The 1880-nt window shown below is 30.9% G+C and overlaps 1 protein-coding gene across 1 annotated transcript in view; it reads right to left on the reverse strand.

Annotated features, from left to right (window-relative positions):
* Positions 1-219: 219 nt before the first annotated feature.
* The window catches only part of LOC136079385 (52 kDa repressor of the inhibitor of the protein kinase-like), a 1979-nt gene continuing 318 nt past the window's right edge, over positions 220-1880 (reverse strand). The window contains exons 1-3 of the mRNA XM_065795120.1: positions 1631-1880; positions 618-1232; positions 220-530 (exon numbers count right to left, since the gene is read on the reverse strand). The exon at positions 1631-1880 is cut by the window's right edge and continues 318 nt beyond it. Coding sequence (XP_065651192.1) covers positions 220-530; positions 618-1232; positions 1631-1880 — 1176 coding nt within the window. The remainder of the gene's footprint in view (positions 531-617; positions 1233-1630) is intronic.

Below are 1880 nucleotides of genomic sequence, written 5' to 3' on the forward strand. Positions count from 1 at the left end.
GTCTGTATTCAGTGGCGGATCTAGCTTTTTGGGGGCCCAGGGCTTAAAAATAGCAAGGGGCCCTAGCCCTACACGAATAAAGATTTTTAATTGATTATGCGATTAATTGATTTTCGGTTCATTATTTAAATAAAATGAAAGACAATATTAAAGATTAATAGTTTTTATTATTATTATTTCTATTCACTAACAATCACAAGTTATTTAATTTTAAGATTTTTAATGACGAAGTTTTCGAATATTTATCAGGGCATATTCCTTTATAACCTCATCGTAGTTTAATGACTTTGTAATTTTATGTTCTATGGATAGAAGCATTAAATCAGCCAATCTGTCATCACTCATTGTATTTCTTTGCTTATTTTTAATATAGCTCATTCTGGAAAATGATCTTTCTGCTTCACAATTGGTTATAGGCATTGTAAGGAAAATTTTCATTACTGTGTACAAATTCGGAAAAGTATCGATAAGGTGTTTGTCATAAATTATTTTTAAAATTTCAGCACAATTAGTTTGGCTTTGCTCGTTAACTACAATTATGTTAATAAATTATTTAAAATGAATGCATTCGTTTTTCAGCGTGGCAAAATCTTCAATATCCTCTTTATAAAACTTACATGCATTCTGCATACTGGATTCATCTATTATTTTTGTTTTCTTGTTTCCAATATCAAATAAGAATTTAAAATTCTCAGAATTTTCCTTGTATATTTTTTTTCTTTTTTGAAATTCATTTTGAAATTTGTCCAAAACGATATTTAAGATTTCAATTTTAAATTTGTTTTTCCCTGTTAAGTTGCTCCCACACCCTGTTATACCGTCTGAGTATCTTAGTATTCTTTTTCTTTTATCTTTATATTCCGAACTAAGGTAATTAGTCAAAGTTTTTGCTAATATCTCGTATTGGGTCAATTCGGGGTCGATATTGTTTCTTTTTTCTTTAATGAATCCTTCAAGTGATGAAAGAAGAGCGGAAGCGTCTAACAAATCTAGTCCGGCTGTCTGTAGTTTTTTATTTACTTTATTAATTCTTTCCAGAATTTGTTCCCAAAAAATAACCAAAATTCCATTTTCCAATGAAGTCATTTTTGAAAATAATGTCTTCGCTTCTTCTCTTTGGTCCATTTTTTCTTGGTCATCGTTTGCAATTGATTTTAAAACCGTTAAAATTTCTTCATAATTATTTTTTATAGCTTTAACAGCTTCATAATGGCTGCACCATCTAGTTTTGCCTAAATTTTTTAGGGTGTGCGTTTTCTCATTTAATTTTAAAGCGTCGGTAATTGCATTCCATTTTTTAGTAGAACTTGAAAAAAAACACAAATAATTGCTGAATTGTACCGAAAAATATTACAACTTCATGCACAACTTTTGCGGCTTCTATCCCTATCAGATTTAAACTATGTGCTGCACACGGTGTATATACTGCCAACTAATTTTCTCTCTGCAGTAGTGCCCTTAAGCCGTTATATTGGCCTGACATGTTGGCGGCATTGTCGTATGATTGGCCGCGACAATTTTTGATGGACAAATTATTTGTATCTAATATTGTTTTGACTACATTTAGTAGAGATTTTCCAGTATGTGAAGTGATTGGGGGTAATTGTTAAAAATCGCTCGAATACATCACCTTGATAGCAATATCTTAGTATAATAGCGAGTTGATCAACATGAACCACATCCGGGGTTGAATCAACAACAATCGAATAATATTTTGTCGAATTGACTTCCTCTATAATTGTTTTTGTTACTTTTTTCGCCATTAATGTAATAATTTCTTCATACACAGTTTTGGTTAGGTAAGAAACAGAGTGTTTTTTTCCTGAACATTTCTGTATGTGCTCTTTAAGAACCGGATCGAATTCAGCAATCAATTCCAA

Source organism: Hydra vulgaris, chromosome 04 (genome assembly GCF_038396675.1).
Source record: "Hydra vulgaris chromosome 04, alternate assembly HydraT2T_AEP".
Lineage (NCBI taxonomy): Eukaryota > Metazoa > Cnidaria > Hydrozoa > Anthoathecata > Hydridae > Hydra > Hydra vulgaris.